This window comes from Balaenoptera borealis (genome assembly GCF_965194805.1).
Source record: "Balaenoptera borealis genome assembly, chromosome: 17".
NCBI classification, from domain to species: Eukaryota; Metazoa; Chordata; class Mammalia; order Artiodactyla; family Balaenopteridae; genus Balaenoptera; species Balaenoptera borealis.
The window spans coordinates 39,793,937-39,820,503 of record NC_138876.1 but is presented as its reverse complement, the minus strand read 5'-3'; the positions used below and the strand labels follow the sequence as shown (position 1 = coordinate 39,820,503).

Genomic DNA, 26,567 nt, shown 5'->3' with positions numbered 1-26,567 from the left:
GCCAAGATCACGGAAAGCCCCTCCTCTCCACACCCACACCCACCTGAACTGACTTCTGAACATCTTGTTGAGCATAATTTTTGGAAGAAATATTTGTTCTCTAATCTACCTTTGGAGCAAAAGAACACATGAAGTTATTGGGTACTCAAGGCTTGGCCCAAGAATGAAATTCATCTGTTAACATTCATAGAAGTTTACCATTTTGCCCATCTGTAGAATAAAGATCAAAGTGTTAAATAATGAACAGAGCAGAATGTTTGAGATGTGGGGCAAAGATGCCATTTGAATGCAGATGCATTATTTACAGAACTTCACAAAACCCCACTGGAAACATCCAAGGAGTGGAATACTGTTTTTGGTTTTGTTTTTCATTATAAAAAGTGTCACAATTATCACTGACACTATAATGTCTTGGAGTAACCTAGTCTTTTCATCTATTTAATTAAAGGTCTTTGGTCCAGAGGCTAAGGAGATTTAACAATGGTTAGCTTGACTAGTTCTTACCTCTATCCACTGAGCACTGACCAAGAGCCCAGGTTAGCACTGCATTTCAATCAAAATTTGGCTTGGCACCTACAACTAACTTGAGTTTTTACTTATTCCCCATCATTGATAAATGACAAAGTGATAGTCTCATGGCACATACATGACGTTGCATAAAATAAACTGATTTATAGCAGTGCTTGCCAGCATTTTTGGGGCCAGAGCACACATTGAAAGTGGTAATGTTTCTGAAACACTCTGGGACAAGCAGACGAGTCTGCTCTTGGATAGAAGTGATCTGCTATAGGCTCTGATTGACCCAGGCCCAATATCTTAGCACACGTGTAACCCTTTCCAGGCCCATTGGTTACAGAGCTCAGAGTTATAACACTATTGCTTTATATTATATATAGTACATGGAATATATAGAGATATAGAATACATCTGCATCCATATAATAATAAGCTTTTTTATTCATCTATAAGTATCTATGTCTTATACACGTACAGCCTACTAAGAGCACCTACAGTAAGAAAGTTAAGGTTGAGATGGGATCTCCCACCTATGCCGTTTCCCTTATCATCACTTTCCCACAGGAGGAGGAGTTCCTCATCTGATGGGTCAAAGTCAATCATTTGCCTTCCTGGACAACACTCTCCATATGTACTCATTCTCTTCTTTCAGTTTAACCTTCTTTGTTTCTGCAATTAAGTAGTGAAGTCAGATTGGTGTGCATTTTCAGCTCTGGAAGAAGGGAGCAAAAGGCTTTGGTCTTCCAAGCCTCAGCCTGGTTCTCCAGTCAAGCGTTTACTAGAGAACCTGCACTTTTCAACCATCGCTTTAGGGACACTTGGTTTCCCTGTGGTTAACTGTACTGTATGTGAAGAGCTCTCAGGGCTAGGAAACCTCCAGGGAAGAGGAGGCATAAGTGATAGGACTGGGTCTATGCCGTAATACCATAGTATTACAAGGCTACTTGTTGCCTAACCAAAAACAGCCATATACTATATTGAGTAGGACTGAATTTCCTAGTCTCCCTGGAAGCAATTGTAAGTATGTTCTGGCCAATGAAAATTAAAGAGAAATGTTGTTTGGGATATCTGGGAAGGCTTCTTAAAGGGAGCTGAGCCAGCTGGGAAAAGCCCTTTTTTTCCCTTCTGGCTTTCTTGTTTCTTTTGGCCTACAGCTGGGGTGTAATGGCTGGACTCCAGCTGCCATCTTGGGCCATGAGGTAACCTTGAATATGAAAGCCATGCACTAGAATGGTGGAGCAAACAGACAGAAGGGGTCTCAGGCTCTGAAGACATTGTGGAACCCTCATTAAACCTTGGACTGCCTATCATTAAACTTTTCCTTTTTTATGTGAGAACTAATTTTTCGTATTGAAGTTACTCTTAACCTGAGGGTTTCTGTTAAATAAAACTGAATAAGCCTAAATGATACAACCATCTATTATCATCAAATATTTATCTCTAATTTCTAATGGTTAAAATGACTGACACTATCATTACAATTACCACCACCATTACCTATACATTATATAAATAGCAGAGAGTCGAATTTCACCACCAACCACTAAATCCACGAACATACCAGCAAGAGTGAGCAAAGTTCCTGCCCTAATAACCTCTCCCTCACACTCTTGACTTGCTAGGAAAGATATAAATTTCTGTCTACTTCCCTGCTAGAGAACAAGGATAGACCTACAAGGACCCAGGAAACCTGATCATAGAGTGACCACCTGAGTCACACCAAGAGATTGGAAGACACTAATGTGAAGGAGCTAGATCTGCCTGTACCTGAACCACACCCCTAAACAAACAGCCCAAATTCAAAGATTTGGGATAATGTGGAAGAATTCTAAGATACAGTGGTTGTTCAGATCATGCCTCATATGGGTCTTCTTCAACCACTCTGCTGTTCCCCTGTTCAATCCAGGACACTCTCACTGCCAACTAGGCAACAACAACTACCAATGTGCTGGCTAAGAAGTCACTTTCCAATCGATAACAAGTAAACATTAGAAAACGGAAATTGTTTCTTAATAAAACACTTATTTGCTTATTTGGAAAAACTGTTCACTGCAATGGCAGAGGTTCTTTCTCACTGGCAACTCTTTCGCAGCAAACTTCAGTAGTCAGGTTTTAGTAAAAGTTGAAATCTGGAATGAATACATACAATATTGTTTAAGCCTAAACCAAACATTCTTATAAGTTTTGTCCATTTGTTCTGGACAGCAATTTTAAAATGAGCAACATTAAAAGTTCTTTCTGATATGAATAAACTATGAACTGAGCCCTCTAACCAAGGGCCTTGAATACATTTAAATCTTCTACCATGATGTGAATGCTATTGGTGTCCAATAAACATTAACCACTAGTAAGGACAAAAATTGTAATATAACTCAGAAGCTAATTATCTCAATGGTTTGCTCAATTTATTAGAGATTTTAGGTATGAAACTGGAGATAAGGGAAGTTTCAAAATTAAAACTGAAACTCTGAAACTTTTAAGACTGTCTCAACGTAGACAGGTAAATATTCCTCCATGTACATGACTGCAATAGTTTCAAAGGAAAAGAGTGAAGACATTTGGCAGTCCAAGTGCCCCTTCTTTCTGACAAACTGGGGCACATCATTTCCCTAGAACTTACGAAAGAATTCTAACAAAGTAGAGATCAAAGCAAGAATTTTTTTTAATAAAAGCTTAAGGCACAGCTGGCTGGTGTAAGTCACTTGGCACTCCCAAGTAAACCATTAGGTCTTCAGGATAGAGATACAAGATTCCCTCTGTTCCAAAGAGGGGCAATCAAACATGGAGCTGTGGACAGCTGAATCTCTGCATCAGGGATGTATCCCATTTGGTCATTGCCCTAGGTCAAGAGTAAATAATCCTGTTAAACTTGTTTTAAAATTCCCTGGGCACTTACTGTTGGTTTCCTATCAGTTTTGAGGAGAAAACGCATATTAACTAGTTTCACATTCCTGCTACTGAAAAATTATCATGCTTAAGAACTCCCAATAGAGGTAAAGGAATCATCACTTGGAAATATGAATTTTCAAAAACAAAGTTGCATCAAGAGGTCCTAATTTCCACTCATGTGATCATCCTCAGTTACATCTGGTGAATTCTGCCTCTAGTCACAGATGACACTAATATATAATAAGTATTTATTAAATTCTTTCTTTTTAAATCAAACACATTTTATTTCTAATAAGTTTGGACTTTCTTGGAAGGGTTAGCGTTACACCCTTTGTAATTCTGAACATCTGAATGGTACAGAGAACCCATGGCTGCAAATATTGCCCTTTTCCTCATTTCTCAACGTCCTATTCTCCCTGCTTCCTCAACAGTTATGGATGAGGGGGGATGAAGATTTCAGAGAATTTGTGAGTTGGAAAGGAAAGGAATAAGTCATTAAAAGCAGAACTTAGGTAGAGAGAGCAGCCTGCCTTTAGGAGTCTGCAAGTCTTGGAAGTTCAGCTCAATTTTGGAACTTCCTTCACCTCTAGTTCTGTTTGTAAAGTTTCCCAGAGCCTCAAACAGAGCTTTCCAGACTATGGGAACTTATTAAATAACCGCCTGGACAGATGCAAATATGCTCAGGATTCTACCAAATTAAATCCTAGCTTCTCCCCAGCAACTGATTGAACCTCTCTAAGCCTCAGTTTTCTCATCTGTAAAGCAGAGCAATCATAATTAGAGTTTTTGTGATAATTACCCGATGAGATAATAGTAACACTAACAATACTTATATTCCTGTGAACTCCTCAAGCACAGTGACTGTGTTTTCATTCATACAACTTTGTATTGTGACCACAGAACCAGGCAAGGAATGAGGATGTGCAGTTCCCATTAGATGTCATTTCAATATCCATAAGAGTTGTAGATTTTCCAGACACGAAGAATATAGAAAAAGATTACAGAATTCTGATTACCAGAGTTTGATGATAAAGTTGGAAGAGGTTGTGGAAGAACTATGTACGGGTAGAATAATTCAATAAAGTGGCAGTAAAGCAATTTTAAAGCCAAAGGTGAAAACAAGGAAATGTCCTAAGGACATTAAACAAATGTGAAATCCAGTTAATTAATGAAGACAGTTAGCCACAATCTTAATGGGGAGCATAGAATTCAATTTACCCATATCAGAAGGAAAGATGAGTTAACAGCCTCTCTTGAACCCAGGAGAGACCAACTCATAAAAGATATGGGTTTGGAATTCCTGTTGGTACAGTGACTATTAAAAGGGAGTTGGAATTTTGGCCAGTATCCCAGGGAGAATCCATCTCCTTTCTCAACCAAAGCCTCTGGTAGATTTGCAGCCACAGTCTGTTGACATGGTCTCCCCACCTTGCTTGTGAAACTATACTTTGTCAGTAGTGGGTTAGTGTTTTTAACCCAAAGAAACTTTGGAATAGAGTACAAAGATTAAGTAAATCAAATCCAAATTATTAACACTTTTGTATTAAGTTCAAAAATAGTGTTTTTTTAATCATTGAGACAACCTATATACATTTGATATTTTAAGTGTTTGCATGTTTTAAGAAAATGTGGTTTAGTAAGGTATCTAACAGGTTAGCCTTCTGACATCAATTTAAATGGGCAACTAAGTAATTAACTTTAGATTCCCTGTGTTCAATCAAACAGTATAAGCAGTATTGAAATGCTTAATAGAACTTAAGAATCATCATCTTTAGAGGTTTCATTTATTAGCTTTACTTGGAGTAGCTTAAGTACATGGGGAGATTTTTCCTGTTAGAGAAATGTGAAGGGCTTTGCAAAAAAAAAAAAAAAAAAATATTAAATTGACAAAAAACAATGTATGACATTTAATAGAAGTTTATTAGCTAGGTTGTAATGAGAATTGGTTGATTCAGGGAGGTTGTTGCACTCAACTTGAGCTGAACAGACAGAAATCAAAAGCTCCCTTAAAAATTCTTGTTAAAATTACTAGATTTACAAGTAAAATAGGATTTGTAAATTTATTCATTCAACATATTTATTGAGTGTATGCCATGTGTTCGGCACTATTCTGGATACTAAGAATATAGCAATAAACAAAACAAGGGCAAAAAAAAAAAAGCTTTATGGGGCCTACATTCATTAAACTTAACGAGCTTTAGGAAAAAACTAAGTTATTAAACGTTTTGCTTTAATACATTGGATATTAATTTTTTAACAAGTTAGCTACAAATAGTCTCTTTATTGCACAAAATGTTCCCCAGTGGACAGCAAAAAATTTCACATTGGTAAGTGTCTTCATTCATCCTGTGTCATTAGTGCCTAGTTCACATACAACTCAAAATTGTGTGTGGCTTGTGTGTTGAGTCCTCCTATATTGACTTTCACATCACTCACAAGAGATCTGAGTTAAGCAAGATTTTTTTCTTAAACTGCAAATGTCCCCAAGGTTAAGGAGCTTAGAGATATTTACATCTTCATGTAATTCAACCAGATTGTGTTTCTTCTAACATCTGAGTTAAGAAATAAACTTTCTGATGGAGGAAAGAGAGGAAAATAACTTTGGGGATGGAAATATCTGTGCAGAGAAAGGAAATCTCTGGAATGGGGGCATATTAAGGGGCAGGGCTGGGAGTCCTCAGGGCAGTTGGGAGGTCGAGGGACTTGGGTGATGGGTATAGAAAAAGTGGTGGAAAAATGCAAAGAATTTTCAACTATTTCAAAAAGAGCCTCCACCCAGGAAAGAGAAAGAACTTCTTTTTTGCTTTCCCAGGTGATTATCTGTACCCAAAACCCATTGGTCAAACTTGCTTTGTTAAAAAGTTCCACTGGGGTAAATAAAGCTTTTGCAAAATGACCTGGAAACTCATACGAACATTGTTTCCAAAGGAAAATGTTTCTCAGTTCTAAACAGCCCACTTACAAGTCTATTGAAACATAACCTGTCTGTAAACTGACCAGTATTTTGATAACCAAAACTCACAAAAACCACACCCAAGGCAGTTCCAGAAAACTGCAGAGAAGCTACAGGAGCCCAGCAATGACCTAAACCATGCATCTGCAGAAGCGAGCTCTAAGCTGAGAACTCTCAGAGCTTTGCAATCCATACGCATTTTTCAGCTTCCTTATCCCAGCAATCATAATTCACTTATTCCAAAACTTCAGGCAATGCTGGTGGCCCCTGGAGCAGCAACTCCTCCTCCAATTGGCCACGCCCAATAATAGTGGCTAACTGCAAATTCCCCACACTGACATTCAGGGACCAGTTAGAGAGCAGGTAGATATCTCAGGGCAGAATTTTATAGTGGTTAATTCTTCAGGCTCTAGAGGCTGAAAGAGCTACGTTTAAATCCTAACTACCACTGGCAGGCTACTTAAACTCGCCACATCTCAGTTTCCTCATCTGTAAAATGGGGATTATAATAGTACTTATTTCGTGGAGTTTCTGAGGAGTTTAAATGAGATAATGCCCGGACAGCATCATGCTTGACATAGAGTGAGCACTCAGACTTAACACTTGTACACGGGCTCCCTAATTTATAGCAAGTGAACAAATAGAACAACATTTCTATATCTTCTGCTCCCGCTAAGGCATAATGTAAATGGTAATTATAGACATCTTGGCTGGCCTAGTTAACTTACAACTTTTTTTCAACATTAAAGAAACTAAGAAATAATCCAGTTCCTATTTGGGCTCTTGAGATGTTGGAATGAGTTACAGGCTTATAAACACTGTTCTAATAGTTGACAAGGATTTGGCTTTAATCTGGTGAATGAAAATCTCATGAAAAGAGTTATGGAAGAGTTGTGAGGAAAAACTCCAATGTTCTGAATGATGGATTTCAAAATAATCCTCAGTGCCTTTTCAGACATTCAGTCCCATACTGGACCAAAATACCACTGACGGTAGGTAATTCCTTGAGAAAATGATTTTTCTAAATAGATCCATATAAACCAGGCTGATTTATTAAGGGGGGAAATGAATTTAATAATACAGTATTAGACTGAGTATCATCCAGGAAAAGTGTACTGTAAAAAATGTTTTGAATATTAATTGACCTCTGGTAACTTTCGTGTGGTAAATACTTGTATTATAGTGAGGTAGACAGTTAAAAAAAAAAACTCTCCATTAGACAGACTTAAAATTTTGTAATAATATTTAAGAAAATGATAACATTATGAAAGAATGAAATATCTGATGAATGCTTAACTTTGTACAACTCGAATATAAACTTTAAAAATATTAGAAATTATAACATTTGAGTGCATATAACGTTTTGTACATTAAGATGAATTGCATGCTGTCCATTTCCTCTTTGCACTTTCAGTCACCTTAAATAAACAAATATATACAGCCTTAACAGAACAACAGTGCATCCAAAGCAAATGTGCATTTTAAATTATTTCTCCGGGCCAAGTCTTTTTTTTTTTTTTTCACTTAGCATTTTATATTAGCATTTATTATCAGTCTCACCCTTTCTTGGACAGTTGGTAGTTCTCTGAACCAAACAAGCAACAGGTTTAGATCAAGAGAGAGCAAAACCACTTAGGAAAAACAAAAACTTTTTGTAATGGTTGGTACAAGTTCCCTTGTTTAAACCATTTCATGGTCAAAGATGAGAAGGAAGCTAACTCTTCAAAGGGCCTACTTACTTACGGGCAATGTTTGAAAATAATACTGGTGCAGGCTGGGGGAAAGTTCATGTTTTTGGCAATCTGGGGATGGGTATTTAACTTGTGCTCTGCTCTCTCCTGCTTCCGGAAGATGAATTCCATCCCTGCCTCCTTCCTCACCATCCGTCCCAGTCGTCTCCCACCTCAAGCTCAATGTAACACTTTGCTCTTTTCACAGTTTCTCATTACTAAGTTTTAAAAACATTGCCTAACTGGTAATTACAATCTGAAACAATTCTTTTGGGGGAGCCCTGGGCTATTGCTGGCTAGTAATCTTTCAGGAATGTCAGAGAGAGGGGAGGGAACAGAGATTCTAAAGAAACTTCGGAGACAAGGGTTTGTGTCTCCTTTCATCCCTCTCCTCCCTGTTCCTGGCCTGTCCCTCTATCCCCATCCTTGGTGAGGGAGGTGGGGAACCACCTACCCTCCTGACTTCACCCTCCCTTTTCTTGGGTCACTTTCCCATCCTCTGCAACTCTTACCTTAGTTCTACAGTTCCCCAGCCCTACCCATTTTTTGCCTAAATGGGAAATCACCTTCCCCTTCAAAGGGGATGTCTGAATTCTGGCAAATTCTGTTCAAAGAAATCAATGAGAAACAGACTTGAGGAAGGGCTTTTCCATAGGTGACCTCCAGCCTGGGCTAAGGCACCTCTATGTCAGCCCCTCAGAGGCAGCCTTGTGGTTTCTCATTATCCTTTAGGGGGTTCCACTTGGACTCATTCTTGTCATTCCATCCATACCAGCTCCCTTTTCCCCCAGAAAAAGCAATAGTAATGGCAGTGACCTGAGCCCCCTGGAGTGAGATGCAGGTTGCCACTTCCCTATACGGGCAGAGGCCAGGGCAGAGCTGGGTATACAATCAAGCGGGAAAAGGCCCGCTTGGGCCCAACTCTTGCAAAGCTCTTCTAAAGGCAGGACCCCTCCTGGCTTTCCTATTTCTCTACCTTAACACTTTCTGTTGCGGGCAAGGGCGAGGGGACAAGGCACAGGCTACGACATGGCCAGAAAGACCCCACCTTCTTTACACAGGTAGCAAACAATCAGACCGAGATGTGGTCAAAGGTGATTCTTCCCCCCAGTTTCCCTTCTTAAACTATTAATTTTTCAATCCTTGGAGCAGCTGAGAACCAGGTATGTGTCTCCCCTGCCCCCACCTCCCATCAAAACCTGTGAGACACACAAGGAAATCCAAAGCCACAATAATAAAGACAAAAACTAAAGAAATCCTCCTTGGCTTGTTTTTCCAGGGTGGCCGGGCAAGGTGTGAAAATCCGTCTCTCCCTCTGGGCTGGCAGGTGGAAGGTTCTGGAAAGGCGGAACTCCCTGGTCTCCCACCCGGCTGAAAGCCCAGGCTGTTGCCGCACTCTCTGCCTCGTCCAAGGCCAGCTCCTCCTCCGCCTCTCTGCAGCCAGGCCTCCCCAGCGGTCCCGGGCCAAGGCGGCAGGGAAGGCGCCGCTACCTGCAGCCGCAGGACTCCACCACCATGTCCTCGTACTGCTTGTAGACCACGTTATTGCCCGCGTCGATGTACAGGATGCTGATGGGAGTCAGTTTGGTGGGCACGCAGCAGCTGGGCGGGGTAGAGCCGGGGTCCATGGAGTTCATCAGCGTCTGGATGATGGCGTGGTTGGTGGGCTCCAGGTGCGAGCGCAACGGGAAGTCGCACACGCCTTCGCAGTGGTAGGCCTCGTATTCCAGGGGCGCGATAATCCAGTCGTCCCAGCCCAGCTCCTTGAAGTTCACGTGCAGGGGCTTCTTGCTGCAGCGCAGCCTCGACTTCTTGCCGTGCCGCTTGCCGTGGCGGCTGGCGAAGGCTGTGCGCCGCCGCCGGCGGCCGGGCGGGGGCAGCCAAGACCCGGCGTCCGGGGTGCCCGACGGCGGCGGCCACGACCCCTCGGCGCCCGCGCCCGGGCCCGCAACCTCGGCCGAGCCCAGCTGCTCGCGCATCTCGGCGAACAGGTTCTTGCGCTGGGATCGGGTGAACACCACGAGCAGGGCGCGCTCCTGGGGGGTCCGCACCCTCCGGCCGAAGCCCAGACTCCGCAGGTCCGGGGGCGGTGGCTGCTGGAGCCCCGGCGCGCGCGCCTCGGCCTCGCCGGCTCCCGGCTCGCCCCACGCGACCCGCAGCTCCAAGCACAGCTGCTCCCAGGGTTGGTGGCGCAGGCCCTGCCACACGTCGAAGACTTCCCAGCCGGCCCGGGGCGCCCCCTGCGGGTCCAGGGTCCGCGCGTCCAGCAGCAGGGGCGACAGGCAGGGGAAGAGCTGCACTTGGAGCGGCCCGGCCGGCGGCCCCCAGGGCGCTGCGGGCGCCTGGCGAAAGAGCCGCAGCTCCGCGCCCACCAGCTCTTCTTTGTCTGAGAGCGTGGACACATCAAACAAATACTTCTGTCTCCGGAGAGGAGTGTGCGAGAGATCGTCTGCGAGATAAAAAATAATTACAGTCAGTTTCACTTAAGAGGGAGATCAGCCCGGTGCTCTGCGGCCGCCCCTGGGAGGAAAAGGGCGGGGAGGGAACGGGGCAGGCCGGTAGGGGTCCAGCTCGGCCCGCCCGGGGCTGACCACCCCGGCTCCCCGCCCGGCGGTTCGCGGCAAAGAAGGGGAGGGCACCAGGGCGGCCCCCTCCTCCCCTTCAGCCCGGGACTCCCTGGGCGGAAGTCGGTGGCTGCTGGAGTGGCGGCCGTGGCGGCGGCCTCCCGGGTTTTCCCCCAGGAGCCTATGTAACCACTAATGTGCCCTTTGTGGTCGCAGCCCGGCCCGCATTCCCCCAGACCTCCTCTCGGCTGGCTCATTCTCATCATTCACGTCTCGGTTCAAGTGTCACCTCCTCCGAAAGGCCATGCTCGACCACCCTGATCTAAAGTAGCCTCCCTCGGTCACTATCACGGGACCCTGGTTTATTATCTTCACGGCACTTAGCACTATCTACAATGACCTCGTTTATATTTGTCTCCTTAGTGGTCTGTCTTTCCCAGCGTAAGCCCGCCCCTCTCCAACAGCCCATAGGAGCTAGGACCCTGTCCTGTCCATCTGGTTCACCGCAACGGCTACAGGCCTGCTTGACCTAGGATACACGCTGGTCAGTAAGTGGGAAACATCTAGAGCAATCATTCTCAGTCTACCACCTAGAGAATTTTGAAATTACCAGCGCCAGGGTATGCTTCAGCCAACTGAATCAATATCTGAGGACAGGGCCTGGATATTGGACTTTTGTTGCGGTTTGTTAGCTTTGGTTTTTTTAAGCTCCAAGTTGATTTGAAGGTGCAGCCCTAGTTGAGACCCACGGGTCTGGGAGAAGATGCCGCCCAGCAGGCAGTTTTGCTGAAGCATTTAGGCCCAGGACGAAGTTGACACAATGAGGAGCTGCAATGCGATTTCTTTCTTTTTAAAATTCATCAGCCACTTAACAAACAAAAGAGCAGGGAGGCTTTCAGAAGTCTGCAGAGGGGCAAATGAACCAACACAAACACAAGGCATCTATCTATCCATTGAGAAGATCCTGCAGCCAATGAGAAATAAATATATCAGTAAGGAGAAAACCTAAGCCACACACACACACACACACACACACACACACACACACAGTGACATTCTCCCCTCCCCCACCCACCCAATCTGAAATCTTCTTGCTTTGCAACTAATCCTGAAGATAAAATTTTTGGTTACCACTGAGAGAAAGAATGGGGACACATAAAGGGGGAACAATAACAGGCTTTTAAATCCAAGGTGAATTCTTGGGGACCCAGGCAAAACTGGACTGGACTTCTTTTTTGACACATTTGTGCATGAAGCCAACCCCACTTCAATGTGCAAGGCGGAAAGCTAACCAGATTTTCTTGGGCTGACTTCTCATAAAATATTTACAACCCAGCAAATACAAAAATCCCCAAAGCCCCTAGCTTTCCCCAGAAGCTAGTAAAGTTTGGGTAGATTTCAATAGTAAAAGTGTCACCGGGTCCCAGGTCCGACCCTCACTGCCTGTCCAGATGTAGCCCCAGGGCACTGGACCTGGAGCCTCGGCCACACCCAGTTCCCACTCTGGGCTGACCGCTGGGCGGCTGCCTCACTCTAACACACAAGTCCCGACCTGAGACGGAGCTGTGGGAAGGGTTAGAGAGGTGAAAAGGGAAAAGCTGCTGGAGGCAGTTGATTTATGGAAGCCAAGACCTTCAAACCGACCAGGGCACATTAAAATCAGTGGGAATTCAGCACACTTTCCTCTCCTCCTTTAAAGAAACCTGTGTCTGACAACATTCAGCCACCACCCAGATCTCTGGACCTATTGCCTGAGGCTTCACTTTCCTGCCTCTCATATTTCTCTCCCCCCAAACTGAGGATGTGATGAGAGGGACAAACCTAAGACACTTGCTGCACCAGCTAAATGTCATGAGGGCGGACATATTTTTCATCCTTTATCCATGAGCACAGATCAGTTCTGCAAGGTAGGTACTCATATTGTTCCAATTTTACAGATGGGAAAACCAAGGCTTGGAGAAAACAATTACCAAAGTCTGACAACAAATAAATGGTGGTATTGGGACCCAAACCTAGGTCCGTTTAATTTCAGAGTTGGAGGATTTAGCCTGTAAGCCCCATTGCCTGTCCATTAGAGTCCAAGTTCTGGAGCTGAGGCAACCAGGAGTGACCAGGGTACAAGGGATGGAGGATACAGTCCCAACTGTATTTTCAGGGCTTGCTAGGAATAAAACCTGGGCTCCTTTAGGAAATCATTTCCATCTCTGCTTACATAACTCTTGAGACAGTTTGTCACTGGTTGGAGAGCATTAGGCAGGTGTGAAGGATGATTTATTTATTTCTCTCTCATGCAACACGGAGAAATCAGCCTGCTTTTGTTTTCATTCTTTTTTTTAAAGTGTGGGCTAATAAATGGTCTGCACAGCTGAGTCACATTTCTCTAGCCCTCGAGAGTGGTCAAAACAGAGGAAAGCATCTGTAAAAAGAGGGCTCCACTGGTTCTGCAGCCTTGGGATTTCGCATGATTTTTCTAGCAAGATCAGCCTGCTCCTACTCTTTCCAGGGCTTGAGGAAAAAGTGCAAATGAGACTTCAGCCTGTATCCTGCTCTCTTTTCTTCCCATGCCAGCTCCATTCCACAGTTTGAGGGGTCTTACCTGCATGGATGTGGACACCCTTGCCCACAGGTACAAGCTTCCCAGGCTACAGGTGCACACATCAGCGATGTGACACACCCTTAGGAGGACAGACCCAAAGAAGAAGCTGCCCAGGCCCTGGAAGTGGGCTCAGCGCTATTTGAGCAAGAACTCTGTGGCTCAGGTACCAGACTAGAGTAGTAGCTCTCAAAGCCAGTGAACCTGCAGTGGTCCCTAAATCTGCATCATCAACATTACACAGGAACTTGTTAGAAATGCAAATTCTCTTGGGCCCCAGAGGTTTGTAGCAGGGCCCAGAACTTGCATTTCTCCTCAGTTCCCAGGAGATGTTGATTCTGCTGGTTGGGGACCCCACTATAAGAACCACGAATCTAGATAAGCACATTTCCTTGACTCTTCAGATTCCCCACCAGGTGGGGAGGGCACCATGGGAGGTGAGAACAAAACAGGGCCCTAGGGCCCCAAAGCACTGGGCCCAAGACAGGATCTAAGGCAATGCTCACCAGAACCAAGTCCCTACTGCTCCATGCTCCTTCCTGCCCCTCACAGCCACCTCCACGTTTTTTCACTCTTTCAGCCACATGTACTCTCACTGGGTCTCCAGAACCTCTAACGCGTGAGTGTGGCTGCTCTGTGCAGCTCCCCTGCAGACCACATTCTCCACCTGTCTGGACCTGCTCTGGAGGCATGCATCGCAGAAATAGCCCAGAGGAGGCATCCAACCTGGGGAGTACACACACCATCCACTGTGACCCTGCAGACACTTCGCCTGCTGACCTGGCATCACAAGGCCTGGCCCTGCTGCCATGGCCATCTGTGGGTAGGAAGCCAGTTCTTCACACCTTCTCCCACAAGCCTCCTCTCCCATTAAGTCCTGTATAAAAGAGAGCTGATGTCATCAAGCGACACTCTCTCCCATCCTCTTGCCTAGAAACAGGTAGTTTTCAATTCAGAATCTGTTGGTGGCACCTTCTTACATCCTGGAAGTCAATCCTATGCTTCAGGCCTTTAAATTGAAATTGATCAGTAATAAATCATGGGAGCTATCTTTTTTGCTTTTTATTTGTATCAACCTGGTCTGTTACAGCTTGGCTTACACCCAGGTTAATTCAGTGTTTGCTGAGCATTAGACATAGAGACCCCTCAAGTTATAATCGCTGGATTTGTGCTTATCAGCTTGCTCTGGTGGGTGGGCAGAGGAAGGAGGGGCGAAGAGAAGAAGAGAACAAACCACCTTCATATTTGAAGAAAATTCTTCATAAATAGGTCAGCCTTTTTTGAGTTAAGGGCAAGTCGGTTAAAGGTTAGGAGCACCTCAAACATATACATTTGATGTGGAATTGATTAAAAAAATAAAATAAAAATTTAAAAGGAAAGCAAATAAGGGAACGAGAACGAATCACTTCAAGGTAGGGACTATCACGCCCATTTTAAATGAGGAAACTGGCTTAGAAAGGTACGTGGCTGGAGGAAGCTGAGAAGCAAACACCAGATCGTAAAGAAAAGGATGCCCGCGGCGCCTAAGTCCGGACACCCCGGGAACCGCGCCCCGGGAAGGCGGCGTAAGGGTTAGGGTTGCTCAGCGGCAGGACCCGAGCCTCGCCCGCCCACACGCGCCCCTCCAGCTGGGGGCGGCTCCCCCGCGCCACCCTGCAGATGGCTTCCGAAAACCCGAATCGTCCTTTGGTTTGGGGCGGAAAGGCCGCGTACTGCCTTTTTCCCCAAGACGTCTTGAGATACGTACGCAGCTTGAGGTCCCTCTTGAGAGTCCTGGTTGAACTGTGTGTCACTCGCTGGCCCCGAGGGCTCCCCCGAGCTCCAGCTCGCCCGACCCCCAAGACCCTTCGCGCCCAGACGCTGGGCTCCCCAACGCTGCTAAGCGTGTGTTCCGCTCGCGTCCTCTGAGTTCGCCGTGACCTGAGCGGCCACTCGTGGGCGCCTGGCCGGGCCCCACACGCCTCCACCCGCCGCCCCTCCACGCGTCCCGCCGCACGTCCTCCGAAGGCACATCCTCCAGCGAAGGGCTGCGGCTCAGAAAGCCGAGATGAAAGGGGGCTCTCCCACCCCTACTCCCCTAGGTGGGGATGGAGGAGGGGAGTATAATCACCCGTCTTCGCAAAGGAAACTCCAGACGTCTGCAGCTCAGCCTTTCCCCCATCCTCAAAAGCATCCCTGAACGCTTCTGGGAGTGCCTTTGTGCCGGGCTCAGGGCTCGGGTGGCCTCGGTCCGTGAATCCTCACCGAGAGCGTCCGAGGCCCGTCGTACTGTTACACTCTTTTATAGGTGACGGAGCGGGCTCCAAGAGGCGTCTTCACTTGCCCAATGTCTTGCAGCTTGGAAGGGACACGATTTGAAGGTCTTTATTCCAACCGAGGCCCTCAGACCTGAGGCCACGCCCCTCTCACAGGGTTCTGATTTGGCGGTGGAGCAAAGAGGGAGGGAGGACACCAGACACACATCCATCACCAATGCCGTCAACACACAGGGAGCTGGGTTCTGCCAGGAATTCTTTTTTCCTTTACTGGAAGTAAGAAGACCTCCAAGCAGGGAATTAATAGCTAGGTTTGGAGTCACTTCTTCCTAGGTCCCTCAGCCCTGAGGGTGCCCTGAGGCGCCAAAGTCCACAAGTTGGAAATAGAGTCAGGTATACTGGGTGAGTAAAAATGAGCCACCAGCCCTCTCTCCTCTGGGGTATGAAGGTCTCTGAGTAATTTGTGCTCCAACTATTACCCTCTTCTGGGGCAGTGATCTCCTGGGCCTCCCCCTGTACTCTTGTCCTGCGCCCTGCCTCCATCCACTGAGATCTGAGACTTGCAAACTGCTGACCATCCCCCTGAGGTGCAGAATAAGGAGACCACCCACACAATTCACCCTTTCTGGGGTGTTTTTGCTCACATCCAGTATGATCATAACAGCAAACACTGGTGTAAGTCCTTACTATGTGCTGGGCATGATCTAAATTCTAAACTTATAATAAGTCGTTTAAGCTTCAAAACGACCTATGGAAAAAAGAAAAGATATCATTATTATGTTATGGATCACAAAACTAAAACACAGAGAGCTCAAGGTAACTTGTCCAAGATAGAGGTAAATGCAGCATTCTGGTTCCAGTATCTGTGCCACCACCCCGGACATCCCAGCCCCTGATCTTTGTGTCTGGTAGAAACCCTGAGAAGGCTCCAGTTCTTTCATGCTGCCTATGAATTTGGGGAGGCCATCAATCCCTGATCTCCAAGTGTCAATCACTTCCTAATCAGCAGAACTGAAGGGATGCCAACATCTGGACTTTTGAATGAGAATTTCCAAGGAAACAATTTTCTCATCTGCAAAATGAGAATATCAGGCCAGCTCACAGTCACTGAGGGAAGGGTGGCAAATGAGATAGAGTAGGAAAGACATCTGAAGATGTGTGCAAATGTTAGTTACTACTGACAACATGGAATGAGCATAGGAATCCTGAGTCTGAGTCCTGCCCTGTAACTTATTGGCTGGGTGGCCTTGGATGGACTGGGTCACATAATCTTTCCCAGCCTCATATACCTCATCTGTAAAATGGGAGAATGACCCCCACTTTGCAGAGTCATTGTAAAGATCAGAGTCAAGGCAACCAGAGCAGGCTGTGCGTGACAGACAGAAGCACCCAGTGAATGCAGCCAATATTACTGTAACTGCCTACGGCCAGGTAGGGGGCCAGGTAGGGGGAAGATACACCTGTCCGTCCTCCTCTTGGCCTTCTTTGAGGAGATGCAATCCAGTTCTTTCCACTGGATTTGCAGAAGTGAGTGGAAGAAAGGTGCTGGGCAGAGGGGTTAAGAGAGAAGCAAGGGCTTCCAGCAAAGGGCGAGGCCCATAGGGGTTCCAGCTTCACCCCCATCACCTTGCTCCTTCTCATTCCCCAGGCCTTATCCACTGCTCTGGTCCCTCCCACAATGCTAAGTGAACAAACGACCTCCAGCCAGAACCTCGTCAAGGACAGGGCCTTCCTCGCAGGGTCCCTCCTCTGGGGTTAACCCATATGCGAACCCCTTTGGCTCCGGGCAGCTGCAGCCCCGAGAGGCCTGGTGGCTGATCTCCTTGCCTCACCTGTCCCACTTCTCCACTGGCACCCTCGTGGGCAGGAACTGTCCACGGAGCCATTGTAGGGTGCGGGCGGGGGGGTGTGTGTTCCCTAAGTTTTTCAGCCTGCAGGTTGGAGGAGAGCGGGGTGGTAGCAGTGAATGACCCCTCGGGCTGCGGTGTGAGGGGCGGCGGCATTGCAGCCCCACAGAAGTTCCCGGGCCCGGTGCCTCCCACCATACAGTCACCGCCCCACTTCTTTCTAGGTCTCTTGGCTTCCCCAGTGTTTTCCCCAACAGCTTGCCCTGAATTTCCCAGCTTCTTTCCTCCTTTCAAAGACCAGAAAGGCCCAAGGAAAGTCCTCCACAGAGGACTTTCCAACCTCTCTCCAAAGCCTGGCAGATCCCTGCCTTCCTCCCTGTCTCGAGCCTGGGCTTGTGAACCACACAGAATTCATCGAGTCTGGTGGTCTGCCTGGATCCCACAGAGAAACCTCAAAGTTCCCACGGCAAGTTCTGACTCAGCCAGCGGCAAACCAGTGAGGCTGGGAAGGGGAGAGAAGGGGAACCCCGATTTCCACCCGACTGGGAACAACTCCACGCTCCTAGGGAGCCGCAGAACAGCCTTCAGTAACGCAGCTCTCTGGCAGGAGATGGGCCAGCCCTCTACTCTGAGCTCTGGGCCCTGGGCACCCCCAGCAGGAGTCCAGAGGCGCCTCCAAGAGACTCCTTTTGTCTTTCTAGGACGAAACGGATTCATTTACAAAGTAGTTTCCACGCACTTGGTATGAACTCTCACGGCCTCTCAGGGGCTCAAGAGCCAGAGATGCAAAGCCCAGATCAAGGACACTTCACCAGGCGACTCTTTTCACTGGCATCCCACCCTGGGCTCTTGACCACAGTGGCCCAAATCTTAATTTGACACCACTGCAGATGAAATCCAAATAGAAGCTGGTGACGCCCCTCACGCTGGAGCCTCTCTCCCCACCTTTCCGCTGCAGCCAAGCAGCCTGTGCCTCGCGTCCTCAGCTGCGGCATCCCCGCAGGTCGCTGCCTTCTCTTGGAACCTCGGGAGCAGGGCCCGGACCTGGTTGATTTGCCCGAGGTCGCCCTCCCTGCAATGTCGACCTGTAGGGTCACCTGGGAGCCCAGGGGAGCAACCCAGGCCCAGCGGGGAGGGTATCACAGCCCTGAAACCACCCTTTGGGCTGGAACATGATCGCAGCCTTTTGACTTGAGAGCTTGGAGATGAAAAGTAGAAGAAAAGGTTCCCATTTTATGTTGTTTCCCCTCCCCGACCAGTTCTGAGGTTGCTGGTGGGGAGACGGGCTCAGACTGGCGTGTGGTCATGGGCAGGATATTGGACCCTCGGTGTCAAGGGGTCCTGCGCAGGAGAAACCTCAGTGATGTGTTCTTTAAAGTGCTGGGCCGGACGCAGCTTCTGAGGAAGGGATCGCGGCAACTCAGCTCCCCTGTGTTCACCTCGGGCTGACTCCCGAAATAACGTCCTAGCAAAATGAGATTCGTGGTGGTAGTTATGGGCCATAGCCTAGCATCGTTCAATTTCCCTCCCCACTGGGCGTGGGAGCGGCGGTCAGCTGGGAAGTGGGATCGGAACTGGACCAACTTGCCTGGAAGCCAGATTTGCAAAACAGGCGCACGGGTTCTCTTCGGTTCCTACGTTATTTAGGGGGTAAGGGGGACGGGTAAGCCACCCCTGACCGACCCCAAAGCCAACCCTCTGCTCTTGCTTTCCGCTCCGCTCCAGCAGCCAGACCCGCGCCAGCCTAGGCCAGAGGCCCGCCCTTCTCCTCCACTGCAAGCCCACTATAGGGTCCCTAAACCCTGCCCCGCCCCCAGGCGCCCGGGCCGCTCGCTGCGCAGCGCGCGCCTCTCTGCTAAAGCTGGTCAGCGCCGCCCGCCCACTCCCAGCGCACCCAACCCTCGGCCCCCAGCAGCGTTAATGGACTGTCCTGGAGGGCAAGGAACAGCAACCCTGGAACCCATTAGGCCGACGAGGACCTATTTAATTCCTGTAAACAGGAGACACCATTTAACCGACATTGAGCTTAAAAATAAACAGCCAGGCTTTAAGGGCGGGGGATGGGGGCTTGAGGGAGGTGGTAGATGCCAAGCAAAGAAGTGGCGCTGTGGCTCCACATTCCTGCTTGCCACGCCTCGCGGCCTCGGCTCGGAGCCCTTCCCGCGTCCAGAGAGCATTGCTTGACCAGGGTTATTCCATACCCTAAGAGTTATCGAACCACTGTCCTTCACTTTACTCAAAAGTCCCCAGGGATTATCGTGAATTTGCTCTGGGTCGTTTGATGCAAGCAGAAGTCCTGGCAGGAAACGAAAGTTTTCGTTCTGCCCTATTTCTATCAAACCATCTTTCCCCCACCTCTCTGTTCAGTTCCCTTCTCCCTTTCCCCACGCCGCCCCAGGAAGACGTCACCAATTTCAAGGAGGTGAGCCGCCAGAACCCCGAGAACTCCAGCTGGGAAAAAGCGAGTTGCCCTAGGGCCTCCATCAATGCAACGCTCTGCGTTCCCCGCGGGTCCAGACGACACGCATCCCCTCTGGTCGTAAGGGGGAGGTTTCAGGTCTTGATTCAGTTTGCGCGGGAAGGGATTCCCAAGGCCTGTCGTGGGTTGCAGCTTAGGTAATTTTTTTTTTTTTTTTTTAATGTGCAGAAACGACAAGGATGTTTGAGCACGTTTTTCGATCCCCTCCCCCACCAGCAACTCTACCGCGCAAACTCCCAGAGCTCGAGAGCCTCCCGCGCCAGGAAAAAGCTCAGTGTCCTTCTCAGATTAGTCTCCCCTGCCAAGGAAGTCCGCCCCAGAATGCCGGCGCTTCTTGCGCTCACGCTGCAGAAGACACTAGGTGTTTGTAGCTTCTTGCTAAGGCAGCCTTTGTAAGGCAACCCTTAAGGCCTTAGGGGTGGGAGTGACATTAACTTCTATTTAACAACAAACCAATGGCTAAGGGTTTGGTTTGTGGCCTGAAAAATGTTTTAATCATTCCAACCAGAAAAGCAGAACAAAGTTCTGGTTTAAGGTTTCCTTCCCTTACCCCGGGTTTCTTCCAGGACCTGCAGTTCACCAGGTTTGAGCAGGATCCTGAACCTGGACCGCGACGCAAACCCCGCGCGGTGCTCACACCGGCGCGTCCTCACACGCACGCACTTGAAAGCTCAGCAATCCTTTCCCAAGGCTGTTCCCTCTTTCCGGGGAAATAAAGCCTAGATTGGAACCTTCTGCCGGCTTCCTCACTTGGCCGTCTGGTCTGCATTAGTGTTTTTATAAGGGACTCAAACAAATCGAATACAAGGTCACCAAATAATTAACAGTTGTGAATTCCCTCCGTCCCCATTAAAATACTTCCCTGCTTATATTTCATTTTCCGTTTGCCAACGACAACAGGGTCCGGGCAAAAGCACCACTGCGTTGATTGCACCACTCTGCGGCCCAGGTCCACCCAGAAACACGCTGTTTTGCATAAACATGCCACACCAGACGAACTTCAATCAGGAGGGAACTATGCCGCTCTTAGAATGTCCTCCCCGTTAGCTGTCCTGCCCTGCCCCCTTGGCAATCGTGACCCAGAAGGTAAACCTAGAAGCCAACAAACAATCAGCGGCAAACTCTCCCGAGGTTCATTTCTAGGGTGTCAAATTCCTCAAGGATGTTCCGATCTCGTTTGGGGTTTTTTGTGTGTGTGAGTGTTTTTTGGTGTTTTTGTTTTTTGTTTTTTTGTTTTTTATCTCTTCCCTGCTGCCTCCTTTCTGAGAGTGCTATTGTAACAATAACAACAAATATTTAAAGAGAATTCTTATTTCAAAATCGTCTGGAAACCTAACTCACAGCAATATTCTTAGATTCATTTTGGTTTCTTCATCCTTAAGAGGCTTTTTTTTTTTTCTCCCTTGTTGGAATTACATGGTGCTTCTCACTACGTAAACTAAAGTCCAAGTTTTGCCTCTCTCTCCCCCCGCCTCTATCTTACAGCCATGTTGAATTCATAGGAGTTCTCATTGTCTGCCTTTCCCAGGCCCCAGGGTTGGAGTTCCAAGCCTCCTGTACTAGTGGTCTTGTAATGAGTTCTATCAGGTGCTAACTGTAATTTCTCTATATCCAGCCTGGTCCATCCTGATCCTATGACCGCACCAACACAAACATTCACACACTTTCTCATCTTTATGGATCCAAAATCATCTTGAAAGCACAATATGGAGGCATTTTTAAAGGTCAGGGATAAGGCAGTTAGTGCCTTTTACAGGGAGTACAAAGAAGAAGCAAGGCACAGCACAGTTTTAGACCCCTGAATCCAAAGTTTCACTCCAACTCCTAACTGGGTCTTAAGAGATTACAGAGGAATATTAGACGGGGTGGAAAATCTGTCAATTTTTTCCATTTCTGCTTCTTGCCACCATCCTTTAGAAACCTCCCCACCACTTACCCTACCCATGTAGTGCCATAGGTAAATATGCAGGGGCTAGAACTGGATATGTGCTTCAGCTCTCACTAGCTGTGTGACCTTGAACAACTTGCTTAACCTCTCTGTCTTCCTTAATTCACCTGTAAAACAGGGACTGTAGCACTTTCTCCCCCGGGGTGGGGGTGGTGTTGTTAGAATTAAATGAAATAATTCATGGAACAAATGTTAGCCCAGTACTTGGTACACAGTAAGTGCTCAACATGTCAATATATCTTAGTTATTATTACTACCCCTAGTTGTTTGGAAACAACAATATGTCCCCGCGAAAGGGGGGACATATTTTTTTTAACTTGCAATAAGGTCTCCTCCTCATAGGGGTTGGGAGAAGGAGGCAGGGGCTGAGGCAGTACAGAACACGCAGTCTTTATAGACCTAAAGCGCTCTTCATTCATTCACAATGGACAGAGTTTACCCCGTTCTCCCACTCTTAAACGCAAGCTTTAGGTGTAATTTCTAGGGTTCCGGGGTCCCCGGGTGAGGAAGGCTTTTTACAAATAGTGTACTGTACGTAAGTAGTTCATGCCTCACGAGAGGGTTTCAGGATTCCTTCCGTTTTCTTTGCTCCTCCCCCTGAGGGACCCCTGCTTCTCGAAGCCAAGCCTGCCACACTCGACGGCGATTTAAACATCCCCGAGGCAAGGCGCCAAGTTAGCGCGGCTGGCCCAGCTCTCGGTTGGCCGCCGCTCTTTCCTCCTTGTCCTGCCGTCCACGGCTGGGGGAGGGGATGCTGGAAGGTTTGGCGCGGTTTAAGAGTCCCCACGTGAGAGGGGCGGAAGTCCTCGCCAGGAGTCGGGGATGCGCGGCTGGCGGGTCCCTTCCATCACGGGAGACTAGACACCATTTGATGTGTTATGACATGAACCCTCAATTAGATCGCTGAGTTGAAACACTCCAATCAGGGGCCCGATGCTAAGCAAGCCCCGGAAGGTCCAGCCCGAGGTCACCGCCGGTGACACATCAAATCAAAATCAGTGAGAGAGAAAGTGAGGCTTTCCCTTTATCAAGCTGGGGCTGTGGCCCGCAACATACCCCCTCCTCCGCGCGCGCCCTCCAGCCTGCGGCTTCGCACTCCTTCGCCCCAGCGCGGCGTGCTACCAGCCGCACAGCCTTCGCGGTCAACTAACTACCTTTCTTCGCGTTTTCTGGGAACCGGAGGGCGTGGAGGAGACCGCGCCTTTGAAGCTGCGGTCCAGGTGGTCACGCCGCGCCTCCTCCGGCGGGGGACCGCGTTCGGGAGTGGAAGCCGGACGTCTGGATCTCGGTTCGGCTAGCCTAGAGAGCTTGACTCGGGAACTGAGCCCCCCCCCCAACCTGGGCGCGCAGCCAGTCCCCTCCCTACCTCTGGCGCCCCGGGGGCGCCCAGCGCGGTGCCCGCGGACAGGCTGCTGCAGCGCGAGCCAGGGTGAAGCGAGCCAGCCTCTGCGCCGGACCTGGAGCCCCCAGAGACCTCCCACACTTGCCCCAACGCTGCAGGCTTCGGGAGACGCCTCCCAGCCGCCCGCAGGGTCCCTTGGTCCCGTGCCAAACTCACAGGGCGCAGCTTACGAGTTAGGGGGTGTCCGCTTGGGGGAGGGACAGAGGTTCTGGCCACTTCCCGTGGGGAGAAGAAAATGCGCGCCCAACCGCCCGCCACCCTGGGCCTGCGGGATTTCTTCCCTTGGGGAAAGGCCTCTAGAGTAATTTTCTCTGTGCTTCCTTACTCTCTCGACTAGGCAAGTCTAGGGTAGCCTTCGATTAGGGTATTAGAGAAGGCGAACGATAAACAGAAGATTTGGAGGGAGAGAAACAACAGAGGCAGGGAGAGGGGTGGAGGTGGGGAGAAGCCGAGCTGCGCTGGCAGCAGGGAGGCCGGGACCCCAGGTGCAGAGCTACGAAGAAGCCGCTTGTATTTGCCAGGGTGACTTTAGTAGTTGTAAAATCACCATAAAATACCTGGCGTTAATTTGCCGCCCAGACTTTTCAGCAGCTCGTGAACCTCGCTGACCTCGGGCTGCAGCCGCGAACCGAGCGTGGGCAGGACCCATGCCCGCAAGGAAGGCGGCTGCAAGGGAGGGGGCTCGGGGGCTGAAGCCTGGGAAGAGCCCGAGGCTCGGGGCCGTTAGCCTGCTCTGTAAAGCTTCGAGGGCGTGCAAGTGCCCCCAAGGCAGCCGGGGCATAGCAGCCCTCCCAGTCCGAACCCCCATGCTCGCCGGTTCCTGGGCGACCCCACTTTCACTGACCTGGAAGTGGGAGGCAGGGAAGGCGTCCGAGCCGAGGAGCTAAGTCTGGGCAGGGTGGCGGAGTGGATAGATGCCCAAATCTCTTTTATCTCCTCCGTCCTTTCTTCTCGTCCCCTACCTCCCGTTTGCCCTTCCTTTGCTTTTTCTCCCTTCCTTACTGCCTCCTTCTACGGTATTGTCTCTTCTCTTTAGGAACTGAGCTCCCGGCGCCTGCAGCGCGAGGTTCTCTCCAAGGCTGCAGACCAACGCAGGTGGCAAGGAGGGGGCGCAGGGGTTTCCGCAGACTCCCACACATGCACCCGCTCCCACAGAGGGGACCAAAGATGGGGCCCCTGGTAGAAGCGCAGAGAGAGGAGAGGTGCCTAGCTCAGAAAGGTGAACGAGCACACGCAGGCACCCGTGTGAGTTAAGTACCAACAAACCCCCAAATTTAGCTCACTTGCCCCTGCCCCCGGCCCGCCCTGCCAGTTGCTGCCACTGCCTCTGCAGAAATGACTCTGTTGCGGGCCCCGGAGTGGCCGAGAGCGCGCTGCAGGAGCAAAAAAACAAAAAAAAAAAAACAAAAAAAACCAGAGGTCGCGGGGTTCCTACGCGGCTGACCATCCCCACGTCCTGCGCGGGGACGAGCCGGGTACCTGGGCAGCGGCTGGGCCAGGGCACTGCCAGACGCCAATCGCCGACTCGCTCCTCCGACCGCGGAACTCTCTTCTGCCGGCTTTTCCCGGAGCGGATGGGAGCTCAGGGCTTTCCAGCGCTCACTCAGGCCCCTGGGCCGCTCGGTCCGCCACGGCAGCTCCGGCCTTGGACCGCGCACCCGGTACAACTAGTGACCCCTTGCCACGGGTTCCGTCAGTCCCCGTCGCGACGCCTCTCCAGCCCCGGTCATTTGCCCGCCACCTCCCGCCCTCCACGCTTCCTCCACCAGCCACCAGACGTGCGGCCGCCACGCTCCTTTCTGCAAAAGGCAAGAGGAAGAAGGAAGGAAGGGCGAGAGAAAGGAAGGAAGGAAAAGAAGAAAGCGAGGCAGGGAGGATTGCATACTGGAATAAAATCTGCAGCCGCATTCGGAAACTTACTTAGGCTTGAGAAAAACTGTTTAAGAAAAGAAAGGGGGGAGGTAGCCAGAGCGGGAAGGGAATTCACAAATGCAGCCTCCTGCCAGAGCCGGAGCTGTGCCCTGGCTGCGGAGCTCCAGGGAGAAAGGAGTCGGGCGTCTTCTTTGCCACTTACCTAGTCCCCTGTCTACAAAGCTAGTGATCGTATTAGCCGACTTGGAAGACTGGAAGAAGCTGGCATTGATGCCCAGCTTCTCGGCGATGGAGTAAGTCCTGTAGATTGACAGCATGTACTCGTGGGGCACCACGCGCGGGCCCCTGCCCGGAGGCTCCTGAGCCTCGGGCTGCTGTGGCGGCCGCCGCCGGGGCTCCTCCTGCGGCCTCGGCTGTGGCTCCTGCCGCTCCAGGGGCGCCCGGGCCGTGGCACTCTCTCGCGACGCCCGCGGCATCTTCCCTTCCTTGCGGCTTCGCATTCCCTTGGCGGAGCCCAGCTGGGCGGACGACGAGGAGGATGAGATGGAAGCTTGCTGGAAACCGGGCAAATCCCACAGGAAGCTGATGAGGAAGACGGCCGAGAGCAGGACCCTGGGGGTATCCATGGCGAGCGTCTCCCCGAGAGGCGGCGGCGCGGGTCGCGAGGGGCGCGGAGCGGCTGGACAGCGGCCGGGGCCCGGCTCCTCGGGCGGACTCGGAGTGCGAGGAGCCGGGTCCCAGCCACACAAACCTCGGCCCTGCCACGCCCCCTCCCGCCCCTCGCCGGGAGGGGAGGGGAGAGGAGGGAGGGGAGGGAGGGGAGGGGAGCCGAGGGTGGGAGGAGAGGCCGGGTGGTGCGGGCAGGAGGTGTGGGGGAGAGGGGCCGCTGGGGGCCGGGGTGGCAGGGGGACGCAGCGCCCCCGCGGGACGCGCGCGGGGTTGCCAGGCGGTGCGCGCAGAGCGGGCCTGGAGCGCCGGGCAGGGGTAGGCGGGCGAGGCCGCCGGCGGCGAGGAAGCCAGGGGCATCCGCAGCGCCAGAGCCCCCCCAGCACTGTTCGAAGCTCGGTCCCTCCGTAGCGCTCCGCCGGCTCTCGGTCTTCCCCAGCCTCCTCCACTTTGCTGGGAGCGTGCGGCCCCGGAGGAGGGAAGCGGCGGCGGCGCCCCCCAGGGACAGCTCGGAGCAGGCGCCTCAGCAGCCGACTGCGCGCCGGCCCCGGGCGGTGGTACCTTCCTTCCTCGGCCCCAACCTCCAGGCCAGTCGATCGCTCCCCTCAAGGGCCAGCCCAGGGCCAGGGAAGCCTCGCCGCGCGCCAGGCGTACGGCCCAGCCCAGAACAGCCCCATTCTCTCGGTGGGGTACCGCTCTCCACAAAGACAGGGCGTCTGTTCCCGACCCTCGAGGTCAGGCAAAGGCCACGAGTCTTTAGAGTCTGGACGGATGCTAAAAGCTGCTGCGCTCTCCCGAACGCCCCAGCCTCTCTTCTCGCGGTCCCCAACCTCTTCTGACGCTGGATTTAGCCG

General features: G+C 50.1%; 1 protein-coding gene across 1 annotated transcript; it reads right to left on the bottom strand.

The window, feature by feature from the left end:
* GDF6 (growth differentiation factor 6) lies at nucleotides 1-26,143 on the bottom strand. Its single transcript, XM_082363192.1, has 2 exons — nucleotides 25,250-26,143; nucleotides 1-10,536 (listed from the first exon to the last, which is right to left on the bottom strand). Exons 1-2 carry the CDS (start codon nucleotides 25,671-25,673, stop codon nucleotides 9,575-9,577), a joined length of 1,386 nt encoding a protein of 461 aa, XP_082219318.1. The 5' UTR covers nucleotides 25,674-26,143; the 3' UTR covers nucleotides 1-9,574.
* Nucleotides 26,144-26,567: the final 424 nt, after the last annotated feature.